This window comes from Aquarana catesbeiana, linkage group LG03 (genome assembly GCF_042186555.1).
Source record: "Aquarana catesbeiana isolate 2022-GZ linkage group LG03, ASM4218655v1, whole genome shotgun sequence".
Classification (NCBI taxonomy): Eukaryota; Metazoa; Chordata; class Amphibia; order Anura; family Ranidae; genus Aquarana; species Aquarana catesbeiana.
This window is the reverse complement of record NC_133326.1, coordinates 171,313,511-171,331,254: the sequence shown is the minus strand read 5'-3', so window position 1 is coordinate 171,331,254 and position 17,744 is coordinate 171,313,511. Positions and strand designations below refer to the sequence as shown.

At 44.1% G+C, this 17,744-nt stretch overlaps 1 protein-coding gene across 1 annotated transcript; it reads right to left on the bottom strand.

Moving 5' to 3' along the window:
• Positions 1-1,219: 1,219 nt before the first annotated feature.
• MEIG1 (meiosis/spermiogenesis associated 1) lies at positions 1,220-17,713 on the bottom strand. Its single transcript, XM_073619533.1, has 3 exons — positions 17,568-17,713; positions 4,577-4,756; positions 1,220-1,618 (listed from the first exon to the last, which is right to left on the bottom strand). Exons 2-3 carry the CDS (start codon positions 4,721-4,723, stop codon positions 1,490-1,492), a joined length of 276 nt encoding a protein of 91 aa, XP_073475634.1. The 5' UTR covers positions 4,724-4,756; positions 17,568-17,713; the 3' UTR covers positions 1,220-1,489.
• Positions 17,714-17,744: the final 31 nt, after the last annotated feature.

Below are 17,744 nucleotides of genomic sequence, written 5' to 3'. Positions count from 1 at the left end.
CAGTGATAATGAGGTTGTTCTCATAGTTAAAGCGGAGTTCCCCCCCAAAAATGGAACTTCCGCTTTAAGGGAAGGTGACCCCCTGACATGCCACATTTGGCATGTCAATTTTTGGGGAGGGAGCGGAAACCCTCTTTTTAGAGGGTTCCAGCTCCCACTTCCTCCCAGCGCACCGCGGCGCTGGAAGCAAGTTAACCTCTCCCCCCTCCCTCTCGGGAATCATCTGGGACACGTCACAGGTCCCAGATGATTGCCCGGCCAGTCACAGCTTGCGCATGCGCAGTGCGTGCCCGGCTGTGATGCCACAGCCGGGCGCCCACAGTGACAATGCCGGCGCAGCAGAGAGGAGGGGGAGACGAGCGGGGCTTAGTTCCCCTGCATTCCTGGACCCTGGGACAGGTAAGTATCCGATTATTAAAAGTCAGCAGCTGCATTATTTGTAGCTGCTGACTTTTAATTTTTTTTTTTTTTTTTTTTTAAGCGGAACGCTGCTTTAAGGCTGAAGAACAGAAAACCCAATCTATGAAGTGGCTCCCACTGGGGTAACGCTACATTTGTAAACCTTATAAAGCTGGATACCGTAAGTATAGTAAACAAGAGACCTAGGAATGTGGTCAAATTGTTATGTGGTGTCTGGGTGATGTGTGTATGCATGAGTGCTGTGATTTGGGGTGTCCTAATTATGTGAGTTCAGATGGGGGGGGGGGGGATGGGTTCGATTGAGGGAGAGAAAGGACCAGAAAATAGCCAGGGGGAGGTGAGTGGAAAAAGTAAAAAGTGATTCCATTTTTTTTTCACTGGTGGGCCAGCAGAGAAAACAAAAGTAGAAGCTAGTTGCCAATTACGTTGTTTTTTGTAAATGGTGGTGTGCATTTCCGACTGCAGGGGGACAGAGCTAAAAGACTGGGGAAACAAAGCAAGAAGGAGGCAGGTATGCACTGCTAACTTATTTTTTTTTTTTTAGGTACTTTATATATAAAGTAATTATTGAGTGGGAGTGTACAGTATGCTTTAACTGGCTGTCTTCTGCTTCAGAACTGTCAGATTCAAACCAGGCATATAGTACATTTTTTTTAGATTGTAAGCTCTAATGAGCAGGGCCCTCTGATTCCTCCTGTACCAAATTGTAATGTAACTGTAATGTCTGCCTTTATTTTGTTAAGCGCTGCGCAAACAGTTGGCACCATATAAAACCTGTATTATAATAATAATAATAATAATAATAATAATAATAATAAAATCAGAACCTCTGATCAGCATACTTCAGCAGCAAGAAAGATTAGTATAGAGGAGAATTTTTGCTGAATGGAAAATAATCAACACAAGGGACACATCATGCTTACTGTAAGTTATGTCTTTTGTGCTGATTTTTATGTTTGTAATTTTAGATTTACTTAGCTTTTAAGCAATGTAGTATTTACCTTGCATACAGTAAAAAGCAAAGAATTTAAAACAATTTTTTTTTTTTGGTAGACTTGCAGTCATTTATTTAGTAAGCATACACTTTCACTTTATGTACTTCTTTATCTTCACACTCTCTTTGTTTGTTATAATAGTAAAAGGTATTGTCTTTTCTTTGCAGTTTTTTCACAAATCCAGTGTCTGGCCATCGCTCTGCCTAGAATAAGAAAAAAAGTATTTTTTTAAAATAATCACTTTGCCATATTGTAAGGAAGTACTATTTCTCACATAATTTATTGTAGTACATGATAGAACTTTATTCATATATACAAACTATATTTTTAATTTTCTCTAGAACACCCTTGCTTGAGTAAGTCTTTGAGCTCTCTGTATGCAGCTTGCCTTTTTCAAAGTCAACACATTTCTTCTACATCTGACAATAGATAAGAATTTTACATATGGTATCTACTCAGCAAAGTATGGGGGAGATTTACTAAAACTATTGCACACAGAATCTGCTGCAGCAGTGCATAGTAACTTCAGCTTGTTCAATTAAAGTGATTGTAAAGCCTTATTTTTTTTCTTAAAGCGGGGTTCCACCCAAAAGTGGAACTTCCACTCATTTGTCCCCCCGGTGCCACATTTGGCACCTTTCGGGGGGAGCGGATCCCTGTCACCGATCGATTCGCTCCTCCTTCCCTGCCACTGGGCCAGTAGGAGAGAGGAGCAGAGCCTCGCACATGCACAGTAGGGTTCTCGGCGTGAAGCCGTAAGGTTACACTGCTGGGTTCCCTTACCCACAATGGCAGCGGCAGCACCCGAAAGCTGGTGGAAACATCAGCTGCAGGTGCCGACATCGCTGGACTCCAGGACAGATAAGTGTCCTATTATTAAAAGCCAGCAACTGCAGTATGTGTAGCTGCTGGCTTTTAATGTTTGTAGCGGTGGGTGGACCTCCGCCTTAAAATAACAAACATGTTATACAGTACTTACCTGAAACCACTGCACAGAGCAACCTTGATCCTCCTCCTCCTTATCTGGGGTCCCCCACCAGTGCTCCTGGCCCTCCCCCCTTCCAAATGCCCCCATAGCAAGCCGCTTGTTATGAGGGCACTCATACGCGCTCGCTCCTGAGCCCCGCGTGTCCATGAGACACACAGAGTGGGGCTCAGCCCTGTCCCCACATCAGTGGCTCTTATTGACAGAAGCGGGAGCCAATGGCCCCTGCTGCTGTATCTGAGCCAATCAGGAGCGGGAGACCCAGGAGAGCCTCGGCTCTTGTGTACAGCCATCGCTGGATCGAGATCAGGCTTGGGTAAGTATTAGGGGGGGCCACAGTGGAAGCTGAGTGCAGAAGGTTTTTTACTTTATTGCATAGAATGCAGTAAGATTTAAAAAAAAAAAAAAAAAACCTTCTGCTTTTGCAAACATTTTAAGCTTTGACAAAAAAAAAAAAAAAAACCTAGAAGCTGATTGCTTACTATCCACAGCTGCATCAGATTCCGTGTGCACCAGTTTTAGTAAATCTCCCCCTTGTATGTATCATGTATGTGTCATAATAATGTGATTGAACAAGGGCATCCCATCCATTAGGGGTGCCCCGGCACCGCCCCTCTCTCCAGGCCACCCACTATATGCAATGGATAGATTCATGCATAGCATGAATCTATCCATGGCCGCCGCGGCCACCCCCTATTCATGCGTCTGGCCCCTTTCAGGGCACCGGGCGCATGAATTACAGCGGCCAGGGGTTTTTTTTAAGCACCTGATTAGAGCCAGAGGCTCTAATAGGCTTCAAAATAGGATGGGCTTGGGTCGCAGAGGATGAGTCCGGAGCCCACCCAGGTGTGTTGCAACAGGGAATGAACATTCGCTGTGGCAACACTGATCCTCCTCCCGGCCAATCGGAAGCGAGTCTGATACCTGTCACCTGACTGGCTGAAAGGACAGGTATTCCTATTGGACGCTTAGGAGGAGGGGAGGAGATGCACAGCGGAAGTGAGGAGAAGAGCTGCTGGCCGATGCCTAGATGCCCAGTCCTCGCCGATGCCTGGATGCCCGCCGCCTAGGTGCGGTCAGTGCCGGTGGACCGACCTTTAGAAAGCGGGGCGGGGGGGGGTTGGGGGATTCGGATGTTTGCCAAAAAAACACCAGCTGCCACTGCGAAGGATACCTTTTTCTTACACTGATTATACTGTATTGTGTGGTGAAAATGATTCAGTATTCTACTGCCTTGCTAAAATTAGCATGTACAGGATTTACTATAACAAGTACTGTATGTAGGTTATACAGGTAATACATTGCAGTGACTTATACAGTACAATTGCCTTCATCTCGTGTCCTAATTTTCATGCCTTTACACACTACAATCCTAGAAAATATGTAATTAGATTGTATGAAGCAACTAAGAAGAGGAGATGGAATTGTAAAAATTAATCTATTATGAGAAACCCTGAGTAAAAGAGTTGGAAAATGTTTTAGTGGCTTTCCTAGAATTTATTTATTTCCAAAATGTATACAGTAATAACCTGCCTACTGTCACTAACTGGAATCATATGCCCTGTACACACGGTTGGATTTTCCGATGGAAAAAGTGCGATCGGATTGTGTTGTCGGAAATTCTGATCGTGTGTGGGCTCCATCAGACTTTTTCCGTCTGAATTTCCGACATGCAAAGTTTGAGAGCAGGCTATAAAATTTTCCAACAACAAAATCCGATCAGTTAAATTCCAATCGTGTGTACACAAATGTGACGCACAAAGTGACACACATGCTCAGAATAAATTAAGAGATGAAAGCTATTGGCTACTGCCCCGTTTATAGTCCCGACGTACGTGTTTTACGTCACCGCGTTCAGACCGATCGGATTTTGCGACAACTTTGTGCGACCGTGTGTATGCAAGACAAGTTTGAGCCAACATCCGTCGGAAAGAATCCATGGATTTTGTTGTCGGAATCTCCGATCAATGTCCGACCGTGTGTACAGGGCATTACAGTGTATGTTATCATCAAACCATTCATACAATCAAAAATCCAATCATATCTCAACACATTTCCAAGAGACCTAGAAGTGCTCATTTTGTGAAGAAAAGAGTATAGAATGATTCAGAAATAAAGGAAGAACATTGTATGGTTGGCTAGCTTTAGCAGCTGCACCTGCATACAAAATACCTACCATATCTACTTGTTGTATGTGCTTGTATTCTACTTCATCTCTATATCCAGCAGTTTGGAATCTGTACAAATTTTCAATCTCATCTGACCACTGCTTTGCCCGAGACATTGATTTTGGTTTAATGGCATCAGGATCCTCTCCAGACATGGTATTGCGTTGAGTCACACAAAATTGATGTGTCTAGGAGACAAAGTATATCATTTATTTAAAGCGGACCTTCAGTCATTTTTTCATCTTTCCATCTATTAAATCTCCTGTCCTTGTTGTTTTAACTTTGGGTAGTAAAACATTTTTTTTTTCTGCCAGTAAATACCTTATACAGCCCACTTCCTGTATCTTGTCTGGAAAAAAGCCTGCACAGCTTTCTCTCTCCCTCTGGTGAGATGTTTGCTTTGAAGGGAGGGGGATGAGGCATAAGAGGGCCAATGAGAGCTTCAGAGCTGAAGATGTGTCTCTGTGTGTCTGTGTAAATCCAGGAAGTGAACAGGCAGCAGCTTCAGCTGCCCACAGTTAAAATGGATGCCACCAGACTCAGTGGAGGGAGATTTCTGCAGCATATTTGGCAAGAATAGAATCACAGTATATATAAAATAATATGCAAAGTGGTTGGAGGGAAGCTTCATAATGGCAAATATGTTTTTATTACACATTATGTGAACAGACTGCAGATCCTCTTTAAGTGTAAGAAATTCCAATGTACCTTTCTCTATGACATACTTTTTATGTAGTCTTCATTACTACAGTCCCAGTGAAATATACCTATGAATATCACTGTATCTTTATTTGAAGGGTATTTTTGACAACAGCCTAGGTTACTTGCTGCTCTTTGCATAAGTTTATGAGTCAAAGTCTAGCAATAATTAATTGTGGGTAGAAGCAGCAGCACATGTCCAGTGCGCTTAAAGCACTTGCACCAACATGCTAATGAAATATTTAAAGAAAACCTGATTTCTTTAAATAAATACCCTTTCGACTCAGTGATGTCATCATTGGGTTTCCGGCATAGGCATGCGCAGGGAGTATGCCAGGTGTGCCTGGGCACACCCTAATCAATATGTGCGGCGCCAATTCCCCATACTGCCCGGGTTTCCCACCCCCCTTGTTGCCCCCCCCAGTGCTGCTGCCTTCCCTCCTCTTCACTCCCCAGCTGCTGCGGGGGATGTTTCAGGATGGAGAGCGGGGGAAGGGGCTAGTAAATATGTACTTTATCAGCCCCTTTCTTTTCTAAATTAACACAATAAACACACTCGCTTACTGTGTGCATTCATAACGGAAGCATAGTAAACTATTTACTACGCTTCAGTTTGTGAATGAACAGAAAGCCACTCAGCACAGAGCATTTCCCATTCATTCACTTCCTGTGCAACTGAGGCTGCAGAGAAAGGCACATGTGTTTGAGCTTTGGGGTTCACACCCTAATGCAATAGGCTGCACACACCTATGGTCTCTGGGTTAGTGAATGGGGCTGCCAGGAAGCTATATATACAGTAGCTTTCTGAAAACATCACATTCTGGCTCCGTACTTCTTCAAAGAGCCCTTAGCCCTACTGCAAGCAGCAGGCTGGCTCTTAGGAAGTGTTATGTAAATAATAAAATGTTTTGGTTGGTGAATGTCAGCATAGATAAGTGGGTGTCCCTAGGTGGGCTCCCCTTGGATATACCTGCATGATGCCGGATGTCCCCCGACCAGGAAAGGAGGCAGGCTCTTTTACTGGGTGTACCAGTTTAATTATCAGGCCAACCGCAACAGCTCCACAAATAGTGGTAACAGACACCGACACTAGTAAGCAGGTTCTTGTACTCCCATGGATGCTCACTTCACCAACCAGGGTGCCCTTTACCAATGTTACCATACTTCCTGAGTTCATGAGAACAATGAGTGAAACTTGGTTGATGACCACAGTGCATTCAAAGGTTCTCCCACCGGGATGGCAGTGTGCAATACATTCATCTTGGGAGAAGAGAGAAAGCCTCTGTAGTGCCTCACACTGCATGGTATCCTCTTGCCAGGGACACTGTGCCCTAATATGCCCCCAATCATGACACCTCCTGCATTATACCTCCTCACCCACCCCTCATTTTGGGAATCAGAGACTTTAGGTTTTGCAACACATTTTCCCCAAAGAAAAATTTTCTCTGGTGAGAGTTCCTTTCATCTGCTGCTCCTCTAGCAGAGTACCTTCTCAACATTTCCACCAGTTGGCCCACTGTGAACCACCCACCATTGCAGGTTGCCCGGCAGAGACTGAAGATACTAGTCCACCATGACCCTCTGCATTATGTGGGGTCCTGTCAAGTTCTCGGGCTCCAGCCTTGTAATGACCAACTAGGTCAAGCAGCTGATCTGATCATTAGCTCCATTGGTGCACGTGCTATACTCAGTCAGACGGTATCAACCCCAGATGGGTTGGAATCTCAGGTTTCAGGCAGTCATAGACTTTAGTGTTCTTAGCAGTGAGGTCATAATATGCCTTTTGTGGGTCTTCTGACAAGAAAGAGCAATGAGGCCAGCACATTTGTCTTGGGGCAATCATTCTCATTCTGCTGCCCCCTAAAATGTTGTCAGAAACACAAGAACAAAAGTATTGCCTGGATCAACCTGTTGATTCATTTTAATAAATGGTTGTTTTTGCGGGCGAGTATCAAACAATCATGCAGGCGTAATTCTGCATGCAGTTCCAGTTGCCCTAAGTTACAAGCAGCAAAAAACAAAAGAGAAAGGATTCTCTTGAAGAGGGTCAACAAAGAACACTAATGTTAATACAACGTTGTCCAATTTTAATTGGTTTGTGGTAACCGTCAGTCTCCATTGCCGATTTTTCACCTTTTTGTATCTCAAATTTGGTTTATAATTAAGGTAATTAATAAAGCTGGTTTTGTATTAACATTAGTGTTCTTTGTTGACCCTCTTCAAGAGAATCCTTTCTCTTTTGTTTTTTGTTGTCAGAAACACCTCCACATTATCTATAGGTGTCAGCTTTTTTAACATATGGCTTGCTCTAGCAGTTGTCTGATTTCCACTGGCTCAAGACTTTCAGACAATGAAAAGTAAAAGTATTTATTTGTGCTGCTGTGGTTTCTCTAATGGAGAATATCTGGGCCTTATTTGTTTTTTTTTTCTGCACCGCCATATTTTTCTGCAGTGCTACATTGGCCTCTTATGCAACAAACAAAGTCCATACCAGTGAAAAGAAACCTCAAAATGCTCCTTGTCAAGTTAAATTGTCAATAAACCCACATCATAAAAAACTATCAATAAATGCTGTACTACATGCTGTTCATACTCAGTCACTATGAGATTAGTTTTCTGTATTCTGCAAAAAACCTGGTTGATCCTGCTGCTCTCTATCTCCCCCTTCTGTCCATGTCCGCCAATTTAGCTAGGAACGTTGCAGCTGTTGTGGTAACTCTGCACATGCTCAGTTTTCAGTGAGTTTCTATGTTGAACATTTCCTCCCTATCACACCTGTGTAGCCCATGTGTCTATAGAGTCACACATGTAGGTAAATGGCAGCCCACTCCCTCCCTCTTTTTCCATGCCCACTAACCAGCACAACATAATAGGGACGGGATGTTACATGTAGTTTAATGGTGGTTTCACCTCCATCTTATTCTAAGACACAGGCTGGTGGGGTGACAGCCTGTGACTGCAGAAACCAGCCCACATCATATCATTTCCACTAAATAATAGATTTGATTTCAAATATACACTATATTACCAAAAGTATTGGGAAGCTCGCCTTTAAATGCACATAAACTTTAATGGCGTCCCAGTCTTAGTCTGTAGGGTTCAATATTAAGTAGGCCCACCCTTTGCAGCTATAACAGTTTCAGCTCTTCTGGGAAGGCTGTCCACTAGGTTTAGGAGTGTGGCTATGGGAATGTTTGACCATTCTTCCAGAAGCGCATTTGTAAGGTCATGCACTGATGTTGGACGAGAAGGCCTGGCTCACAGTCTCTGCTCTAATTCATCCCAAAGGTGTTTTATCGGCTTGAGGTCAGGACTCTGTGCAGGCCAGTCAAGTTCCTCCACACCAAACTCGCTCATCCATGTCTTTATGGACCTTGCTTTGTGCACTGGTCCAAATCATTTGGTGGAGGGAGAGATTATGGTGTGGGGTTGTTTTTCAGGGGTTGGGCTTGGCCCCTTAGTCCCAGTGAAGGGAACTCTTAAGGTGTCAGCATACCAAGACATTTTGGACAATTTCATGCTCCCAACTTTGTGGGAACAGTTTGGGGATGGCCCCTTCCTGTTCCAACATGACTGCGCACCAGTGCACAAAGCAAGGTCTATAAAGAAATGACTGGTCTGCACAGAGTCCTGACCTCAACCTGATAGAACACCTTTGGGATGAATTAGAGTGGAGATTGTGAGCCAGGCCTTCTCATCCACATCAGTGCCTGACCTCACAAATGCACTTCTGGAAGAATGGTCAAACATTCCCATAGACACACTCCTAAACCTTGTGGACAGCCTTCCCAGAAGAGCTGAAGCTGTTATAGCTGCAAAGGGTGGGCCAACTCAATAATAAAAAATGCAGCGCTAAATATAATGAGTGCCAGGATGACATGCTCACATCCTATATAGAGTAAAATGGTGAATGTAACAAGTAATGTGTATTAAATTAAAATAAAACAAAGATGAGCAAACAATCACAAGTAACTAGGAAGTGTCCTTGATGATTTAAGACTCCGTTAATATGCAGTATAGTGTTCTTAGAGGGTGATAACACAATGGTGAATGGTGATTGCAATTCAGGAAGGAATCCTCATGTATTCGGATCAACATATAAATGGTAGAAGTGGGTACTCTTACCGGAGGGGGTGGACACAATCACCATACGGTGGAGTGTCATGCGAGCTTTAGGGATTCAACAATCCCAGGGATACTGTACTGGAAGACACTACTGGAAGGTTCCATCCGGGGCAACCGTGATAATGGAATGATGTATGGATCCGCAGCAGGTAGAGGAATGATTCTCAAAGGATAACCGGATACTGGAAAAATGACTTTCGCCTCATATGGGTTCAATTCATGGGAGGAAAAGAGAATCTCCACATAGGGCATGAATCCGATAAAAAGTAGTTTTATTTAAAAAGAGTGCCAGAAAATACTTTTTGACAAGCACTGGGTAAAACGTGATCACAAAGTAAGCATATGCCCCAGTTGAAGGACCATCGTCCTAAACATGTCGGGGCGCTGAAGCTTTCGATGTCTTGTTACCACGCGATTATTATTATTACTTCGTAATCACGTTTTACCCAGTGCTTGTCAAAAACTATTTTCTGGCACTCTTTTTAAATAAAACTACTTTTTATCGGATTCATGCCCTATGTGGAGATTCTCTTTTCCTTCCATGAACTGAACCCATATGAGGCGAAAGTCGTTTTTTCCAGTATCCACCGTACGGTGATTGTGTCCACCCCCTCCGGTAAGAGTACCCACTTCTACCATTTATATGTTGATCTGAATACGTGAGGATTCCTTCCTGAATTGCAATCACCATTCACCATTGTGTTATCACCCTCTAAGAACACTATACTGCACATATTAACGGAGTCTTAAATCATCAAGGACACTTCCTAGTTACTTGTGATTGTTTGCTCATCTTTGTTTTATTTTAATTTAATGAACATTACTTGTTACATTCACCATTTTACTCTATATAGGATGTGAGCACGTCATCCTGGCACTCATTATATTTAGCGCTGCATTTTTTATTATTTATATACCTCTGTGCACGGTGCACCACACTGTTTGATGCTGGCAGCTATTTTTCTTTTTCTTTTTTGTAATAGCGCAATTATTCATTAGTTTCATTTGGGCCAACTCAATATTGAACCCTATGGACGAAGACTGGGATGTCAATAAAGTTCATGTGTGTGTAAAGGCCAAATTCATACATATACTAGGGCCAATTTAGACAGGAGCCAAATAACTTACCAGCATGTCTTTAGAGTGTGGGAGGAAACTAGAGTACCCGGAGGAAACCCACACAGGCACAGGGAGAACATGCAAACTCCAGGCAGATGGTGTCGTGTCGTCTCGTCTTCAACTTGTACCTGTATTCCTGTGACCTGATCCATTGAACCTGCTTACCTGTGTATGACCCGGCTTTCTCCTGGACTCTGACTTTGCTCCTTCATTAACTTTGTTCATCTGATCTCTCTGACCTAGGCCTGTTTACTGGACTCGTCTTTGCCTGCTGATTCTGTACTGCGCTGCCTGGCTGTTACCAACCTTGGCCTGCTTCCTGGACTTGCTCTGCCTGCTGACTTGGTCCCTTGTTACCCGGCTGCCGCTGGCCGCTGCCTGCATACTGGCTCTGCTAACATCTCCTGCTCTGGTGCCAAGCTGCTTCAGTATCCTGTTCCTAGGACTGCGACCCCCCAGCTTCATCCACCTAAGAGCAGCCACTCTGTGTTCTCACACTCTCTGTCTCCAGCTTCAGGAGTGTTGGGCAGGAGGTGCAAAAGAGGCCTCCACAACATTCCAGTCGTCACCAGGTACATGATAATACCATACCTGACCAATGCCCCTGGAAACTGGAAATCACTGGAGTAGACACTACTAAGTAGGAGTGCCCTGGGTCTGGTAAGAGACTAACATTGCACAAGTTAAAGTGGTTCTTCTGTCAGTTCTGAAAATATTAAGTCAGCAATTACAAGAACTGTCTCTATTGCAATAAAATGCCCCCACCTGTCTGCTTGCTGTCTTTTACGGTACTGTAAACTGAGCTACTCATGTGCTTAGCTTACAGCACCCGGTCAGTCTGATCGGTGCAGCGGTGGGGGGAGTTACAAGCACCGATCTCCCTGTATAGATTTCAATAAAGCAGCTTACAGCCGCATCCCCCCCCCCCCCCGCCACCGCCGCCACGGCTTTCAGCTGCTTCATTGAAATCCTATACAGGGAGATCGGTGCTTGTAACTCCCCCCACCGCTGCACCGATCATCCCTGACTGTCCCGTGTCCTTCTCTGTGTCCTCTGTGCTCCTCCGGCCCCCCTGTCTGTGCTCCTCTGGTCCTCCTCCAGTCCCCCTCTGTGTCCTCCGTGCTCCTCCAATACCCCTCCATGTCCACCTCCCGCCCCCCTGTACCAGATCTGTCAGGTTGGAGAGCGGAGGAAGGAGCCTGTAAATTTGTAATTTACCGGGTCCTTCCTTTTCTGAATGTACAGTCAGTGATTACTGCCTCTGTCCATTCATAACTGGGCATCGTAAACTATGTTTATGATGCTTCAGTTTATGAATGAACAGGAGCCTCTGTCTCCTGTCCATTCAACTTAAAGCGGAGTTCCACCCAAAAGTGGAACTTCAGCTCATTTGTTTCATTACCCCCTCGGGTGCCACAATTGGCACCTTTCGGGGGCAGGATACCTGTCTTTGACAGGTATCCTGTTCCCACTTCTGGGAGCCTCAGCCGCGGATACTGACGTCGCGGCTCGGCTCCCCCCTCTTCCCCCTGTCGCCGGGCCAGTAGAAAAGGAGCTTCACGCATGTGCAGTAGGGTTCCCGGCGTGAAGCCGTACAGCTACAATGCCGGGTTCCCTTACCCGCAGCGGCGGTGGCGGCACCCGACAGCTGATGAAAATATCAGTTGCGGTGCTGACATCGCTGGACTCCAGGACAAGTGTCCTATTAATTAAAGCCAGGAGCTGCAGTATGTGTAGTTTTTGCAGCGGTGGGCAGACCTCCGCTTTAAGTGCAGCTGAGGCTGCAGAGAAAGGGACTAGGGAATCTCTGTCCTCGGTCCCTTTCTCGGTCTCAAAGGGGAGATATCAAGGGTCTGTTTAGACCCCTGATATCTCACCAAAGCCACCAGGGCTGATAAATAAATATAATAATAAAAAAAAAAAATTTTAATAAATATTTAAAATTGTAAGAAAAAAAAAAAAAAAACACAAAACACTGACACCGTCCAATCCTCCCCCCTCCCCCAAAAAATTAAAGCATTGTAAAAAAAAAAACAAAAAAACAAAAACAAAACAAAAATAAAATATAAATGGTAAAAGATTAAATTGTAAAAAAAAAATAAAAAACTACTGACACGGTCTACTGTCACATGACATTAAAAAAGTATCGGTAATCGGTATCTGCGAGTACTTGAACTCGGTCTTAAAAAAGTGGTATTGGTGCAACCCTACCAGAAATAAAGACAAGCGGGCTTCAGATGCCCACAACCTCGATGGACCCTGCCTGCTTCAGAGATCAAGTTGTATTTTACTTATTTTAAACAAACAAGAAGGAACACATTAGTGACATCATCTAAATATTAAAGTGGAACTTTAGTCAGAAAATGAACTCCTGCTAAATCACTTCATGCTGGCCCATTTTGCAGGTATATAGTGGGGACGGAACATATTCAGACCCCCTTAAATTTTTCACTCTTTGTTATATTGCAGCCATTAGCTAAAATCATTTAAGTTCATTTTTTTTCCTCATTAATGTACACACAGCACCCCATATTGACAGAAAAACACAGAATTGTTGACATTTTTGCAGATTTATTAAAAAAGAAAAACTGAAATATCACATGGTCCTAAGTATTCAGACCCTTTGCTGTGATGCTCATATATTTAACTCAGGTGCTGTCCATTTCTTCTGATCATCCTTGAGATGGTTCTATACCTTCATTTGAGTCCAGCTCTTTTTGATTATACGGATTGGCCTCGATTAGGAAAGCCACACACCTGTCTATATAAAACCTTACAGCTCACAGTGCATGTCAGAGCAAATGAGAATCATGAGGTCAAAGGAACTGCCTGAAGAGCTCAGAGACAGAATTGTGGCAAGGCACCGATCTGGCCAAGGTTACAGAAAAATTTATGCTGCACTTAAGGTTCCTAAGAGCACAGTGGCCTCCATAATACTTAAATGTAAGAGGTTTTGGATGACCAGAACCCTTCCTAGAGCTGGCCGTCCGGCCAAACTGAGCTATCGGGGAAGAAGAGCCTTGGTGAGAGAAGTAAAGAAGAACCCAAAGATCACTGTGGCTGAGCTCCAGAGATGCAGTCGGGAGATGGGAGAAAGTTGTAGAAAGTCAACCATCACTGCAGCCCTCCACCAGTCGGGGCTTTATGGCAGAGTGGCCCGACGGAAGCCTCTCCTCAGTGCAAGACACATGAAAGCCTGCATGGAGTTTGCTAAAAAACACCTGAAGGACTCCAAGATGGTGAGAAATAAGATTCTCTGGTCTGAGACCAACATAGAACTTTTTGCCCTTAATTCTAAGCGGTATGTGTGGAGAAAACCAGGCACTACTCATCACCTGTCCAATACAGTCCCAACAGTGAAGCATGGTGGTGGCAGCATCATGCTGTGGGGGTGTTTTTCAGCTGCTGGGACAGGGCGACTGGTTGCAATCGAGGGAAAGATGAATGCGGCCAAGTACAGGGATATCCTGGACGAAAACCTTCTCCAGAGTGTTCAGGACCTCAGACTGGGCCGAAGGTTTACCTTCCAACAAGACAATGACCCAAAGCACACAGCTAAAATAACGGAGTGGCTTTACAACAACTCCGTGACCGTGACTGTTCTTGAATGGCCCAGCCAGAGCCCTGACTTAAACCCAATTGAGCATCTCTGGAGAGACCTAAAAATGGCTGTCCACCAACGTTTACCATCCAACCTGACAGAACTGGAGAGGATCTGCAAGGAGGAATGGCAGAGGATCCCCAAATCCAGGTGTGAAAAACTTGTTGCATCTTTCCCAAAAAGACTGATGGCTGTATTAGATCAAAAGGGGCTTCTACTAAACACTGAGCAAAGGGTCTGAATACTTAGGACCATGTGATATTTCAGTTTTTCTTTTTTAATAAATCTGCAAAAATGTCAACAATTCTGTGTTTACACTTGCTTCAAAACATGGCTTTGGACACGCTTTGTTAAAGCTCTCTGAACGCCAGTCAAAGCTCCTGTAACTAAATAAAATGGTTAGCTTACAGTCCTGTTTACACCTTGCTTTTGCTTGGTGCTTTGGTGGGACTTCGATGAGCCTTTGGTGGGACTTTGGTGAGGCTTCGGTGGGGCTGCTGTGGGGCTTCAAGCGAGCTTTGGCATAGACTTCTATGGAGGCTTTGAAGACACTTTGAAGCACCACTAAAGCTACATGGGGTATAATTTTTGAAGTGAAGCCAAAGCAAAGCAAAAGCAAGATGTAAACAGGACTGTAAGCTAACCATTTTATTTAGCGACAGGAGCTTTGACTAGCCTTTAGAGAGCTTTAACAAAGCCTGTCCGAAGCCTTGTTTTGAAGCAAGTGTAAACTAGCCATTAATGTGTGTTGAAGCCGAAGCAAGTGTAAATGAGCCCTTACAGCCAAGGAAGCTTCTTCTGTTTGATCTGCAATTGCCATGGTGCTGCACATGTAATCAGTTATGACACCAGACATTTGATGGTTTGACGGTTTGGTTGAGGGCGCAAGCAAATGTGACAGTTGGCAATCCCTGGCATTCCAGGAATGTAACAGCTTTTGAAACCGTTAAATCGATGGGTTTAGTTCCGCACTATGATTTACAACTGTTATGGGGCTCTGGGCTTCAGCAAAATGGCAGCTTCCAGCAAGAAGAAACAGGAGCAATGCTGGAGGCAATTTACAGCACACACTAATTGTAGTAGCATAATTAACCACTTCAGCCCCGGAAGAATTTACCCCCTTCTTGACCAGAGCACTTTTTGCAATTCGGCACTGCGTTGCTTTAACTGACAATTGTGCGGTCGTGCGACGTGGCTCCCAAACAAAATTGACGTCCATTTTTCCCCACAAATAGAGCTTTCTTTTGGTGGTATTTGATCACTGGTTTTTATTTATTGCGCTATAAACAAAAAAATAGTGACAATTTTGAAAAAAAACGCACTATTTTTTACTTTCTGCTATAATAAATATCCCCAAAAAATAATTAAAAAAACAATTTTTTTCCTCAGTTTAGGCCGATACGTATTCTTCTACATATTTTTGGTAAAAAAAAAAAAAAAAACGCAATAAGCGATTAGTGATTGGTTTGCGCAAAAGTTATAGCGTTTACAAAATAGGGGATAGTTTTATGGAATTTTTATTAATTTTTTTTTTTTACTAGTAATGGCGGCGATCAGCGATTTTTATTGTGACTGCGACATTATGGTGGACACATCGGACATTTTTGACACATTTTTGGGACCATTGTCATTTATACAGCAATCAGTGCTATAAAAATGCACTGATTCCTGTGTAAATGACACTGGCAGTGAAGGGGTTAACCACTAGGGGGCGGGGAGGGGTTAAGTCAGTACTAGGGATGTGTTCTAACTGTAGGGGGGATGGGCTAGCTGTGACACGTCACTGATCTCTGCTTGTTTACATCAGCATCTCCCCGTTCGTCCTCTCCGTGAGGCGATCGCGGGTATCCCCGCAGCGATCGAGTCCGCGGGACCCGTGACCCGACTCACGGAGCTCCCGGCCGGCGCGCACGCAATGGCATGGTGGTAAATTCAAATGGGACTTACAGGTACGCCCATTTGCCCAGCCGTGCCATTCTGCCGACGTACATCGGCGTGCTGCGGTCGGGAAGTGGTTAATAATGTGGAATGTATGTTCCTGGTAAAAGAACATTATTTTTTAGTAAGTTATCGGTAAAGTTGCGCTGAAAAGCGGAATTAAGCCCTCCTATCTTGTACAGCCAAGGAAGCTACTTCTGTTTGATGTGCAACTGCCATGGTGTTGCACATGTGATCAGTTCTGACACCAGACATTTGATGGTTTGACAGTTTGGTTGAGGACACAAGCAAATGTTACAGTTTGAATTTCCAGCATTCCAGGAATGTAACCTATATTTTTGAAACCAGTAAAGTGGAAGTAAACCCTCCTATCGTTTTAAGCCAAGGAAGCTGCCATCTTGGCCTCTGTTTAATCTTCAACTGTCATGATGCTGCACATGTGATCAGATATGACACCAGCCATTGGATGGTTTTACAGTTGGGTTGTTTGGCCGGGAATCTAATGGTTTTCTGAAACCGTTAAATCCATGGGTTTACTTCTGCTTTAAACTGATGGGTGTAGTTCTGCTTTATGATTTACTGCTGTTCAGGGGCTCTAGGCTTCGGCAAAATGGCCACCTCCAGCAAGAAGAAACAGGAGCAATGCTGGAGAAAATTTACAGCACACATTCATTTTGGTGGCATAATTATTAATGTGGAATGTATTGTCCTTGCTAAAGAACATCGTTTTTTTTATCCGGTTGTTATGAGTAAAGATCAATTTTAAAGTAGAAGTGTTAACAATGACGGGGGGGGGGGGGGGGGGGCATTTAAAACAAATTGATTTTGGGGACTGGAACTCTGCTTTACCGTGATTTTAATGCAATTTCAGGGAATGCCTGTTTGAACTTGAGGTCTATGGACCTCAACTCGCATGAAAGTCGGATCAAAGTATTACAGGGACTACTTTGAAGTCTGCATGACTTGAAGAGGCACAGATATGAATGGTACTCATTGGAAATCATGGGGAACTACTTGTCATGTGACGTTGCGTTCCCACAATTGTGAAAGGGGACTTAGGATAAGATGAGATGATTGTGGGATCCATCGATGTCTCGGGAAGTACAGGGCACACACACCAAGCAGAAGAGGGCGTCTCCACACTCACTTTTCTATGGAAACCAGATCACTGACCTACCAGGCAACATAATGGAAAATTGTATGAAATACTTACCGTCATGTTCCTTTCCTGCCACTAATCCATGGCAGTATACATGTAGTGTGTTGGCGCTAGGAAACAACAGTGATTGTGTGATGAGCTCCAAAAACATTAGAGAAGACTGGAAGGGAACAGACATGGCTGCCTCCATATACAATTACAAACTCTATATAAAAATAAGGTATTCTTATACATAATAACATTATCTGGCACTAACTTCATTTTTTACATCATCCCCTCTCTATTATAAATGTGTCCTAAGCCCCCTGTACAGAGACTATCCATTCCCTCGGTGCAGCTGCTCCCAGGCTTTCCTTACCTGATCTCCCAAGACCCGCACCGACAAACACCCGATCAGTCGCCCTTAGAAGCCAAGCCTGGTATCCTAGCAACCAATGACGCGCCGCACCTTCAGGGGGAGGAGAGAAGGCAAAGACATTAGCTAGTGTCAGCCAATCAGCGAGGGAGGCTGCACGTTCATACACAGAGCGCCGCT

Coding starts and splice junctions, on each gene's coding strand:
- MEIG1 (XM_073619533.1), bottom strand. CDS start 4,723: ATGTCTGGAGAGGATCCTGATGCCATTAAACCAAAATCAATGTCTCGG. Junction 1,619..4,576: donor ACATACAACAAGTAGATATG/GTAGGTATTTTG, acceptor TTCTTATTCTAG/GCAGAGCGATGGCCAGACAC.